Below are 1,997 nucleotides of genomic sequence, written 5' to 3' on the forward strand. Positions count from 1 at the left end.
ATTAAATTTTACATTGCATCATGCTAATTTGATCATACCTTAAAATGACAAGTATGCTTCTTTCTTTTTCCAGCTGTCCTCAAAAAAATTCAGGAATAAAAAAAAAAAACGAAAAAAAGGCATCATTTAGTGGCAGCTTTGCCACAACTAATTTTTAGCATTTTCAAATTAAATTATTTTAAAGTAATAATACTTTTGAAATTGCTAATAAATGTAATCTATTAAATTTCAAATTTTAAAACTTACAAATAATTAATTTATTATTTTAGAATCGTGCATCATGGGATGTAACAGTCGTATATACATTAATATGCTCATTAATTATCGAATTAATTGCTATCCTTTATTTATTTTTACCACGAGAATTTTGTTGTGAAAATTATGAATATATGGCAGCACCATTTAGTGCCTTTGCTATAACTATATTTATACTATTACTTTATGGTGTTATTACATATGCGGAACGATATTCGGAAATTTCAAGTAATTAAATTTTAATTCTAATTAAAATGCTTGCAAAAAATAATAGCATTCAAATGATTGGATTAATTAATTAAATTTTTTTTTTTTTTTTGTTACAATTTTTTACTGAAAAAATTAAATTGTAAAAATTTGTTTTAATTTCTTATAAGATTGAAATTTAAGAAATAAATGAAAAAAAAACTTTCACTTCGTCATTAGATATTTCCTTTTTTTTTTAAACGAAAAAAACTTTTTGTTAAACTTTTTTTTAGGAAAGACTTCCGATAAAATTTTTACTTTTTCAAGAAAAAAAGCTCTTTTGTTAAATTTCCTTTTTTTTATTCTAGTATTACTTGAGGCTTTTTCACAAACCGAAGGACATAGTGGATTACATCCATCAATGATTACTATTGGCCTTGGTTATAGTTATTACTTATCATGTATTGCTTCTGTATTTTCTTTCTTATCACTTATCACTGGTACACTTAATGTTACCTTAGCATGGTGTTTTCTTTGGTAGTAATAATAATAATAATAATAATAGTAATAAATATTGTTAATAGTATTATTACATTCTATTTGTTTAACATGAAATATATAAAAATATTTCAAAAATTAGAAATAAATTAAAATATATGTTTCGAAATATAGTTTTAAAAAAAAGGAAAAAGTAGGCAGAAAAAACAATTAAAAGTAAATTTTGTTTTGTAGAAACCAAAAAAAAAAATTTCAATTTTAAATTAATAATAAAATAATTACGTGAAATTTTCCATATTTTTTGCATTTACTTCATCATGCATTTAGAATAATTGAGCATATATTTACAATATTTATAATATTCACGATAATTAATCATATCGTATTTTTCTATTTCATTCCATTTTATTTATTTAAAAAAATTTTTTGAAAACATAAAAAAGAATGTTAGAAATTTGAAGAATAACATGAAAATGAGATAATTCATTGGATAATATGATAGAAGTTCATTCCTCAATTAAAAAAGAATTAAAAATTTTTTCATCATATCTTGTTTATATGTGTTTCTGTAATTCAGAACAATTTTATGCACATCCGAATAAAACAAAAAAAAAAAGTGAAAAAAAATACACTGAAAAAGGTGAACGTCTTATGATTCCAAGGAATGAAGAATAATTTGAAGATAACAATGATAAGATAATAAAATGTTAGCATTATAATCTGAAATTAAAGAAAAAAAAAGCAACATTTGAAAACTTCAAGAATAGCTAATGTAATTAAGGAAGAACAATATTGTATGGATTACTTAACATTCTAACATTTATTGGTAATACAGGAAAAATTAAATCAGCAAATAGTAATTAGACCAAATGGTATAATAAATGCTTACGTTTAATGCTTTTTCGTCCAATTAGACGTCAGTAAAAAGTTTTGAAATTCTTGAAAGTTTTGAAATTAAAATTTATTAAATTAAATTTATTAAAAAAAAAAATTAAAAAAAAAATTTTTGAAAGTTTTGAAATTCTTATATATATATATATATATATATATATATATAT

General features: G+C 21.0%; 1 protein-coding gene across 1 annotated transcript; it reads left to right on the forward strand.

Annotated features, from left to right (window-relative positions):
• Nucleotides 1-269: 269 nt before the first annotated feature.
• LOAG_14997 (hypothetical protein) lies at nt 270-982 on the forward strand (the record flags this gene model as incomplete). Its single annotated transcript, XM_003150490.1, has 2 exons — nt 270-483; nt 810-982. Coding segments are annotated over 2 exons (387 nt in total), but the record flags the coding sequence as incomplete, so codon positions are not given.
• Between the last annotated feature and the right edge of the window lie 1,015 nt (nt 983-1,997).

The sequence above is a fragment of the Loa loa genome, assembly GCF_000183805.2.
Source record: "Loa loa unplaced genomic scaffold supercont3.573, whole genome shotgun sequence".
In the NCBI taxonomy this organism is placed as follows: domain Eukaryota; kingdom Metazoa; phylum Nematoda; class Chromadorea; order Rhabditida; family Onchocercidae; genus Loa; species Loa loa.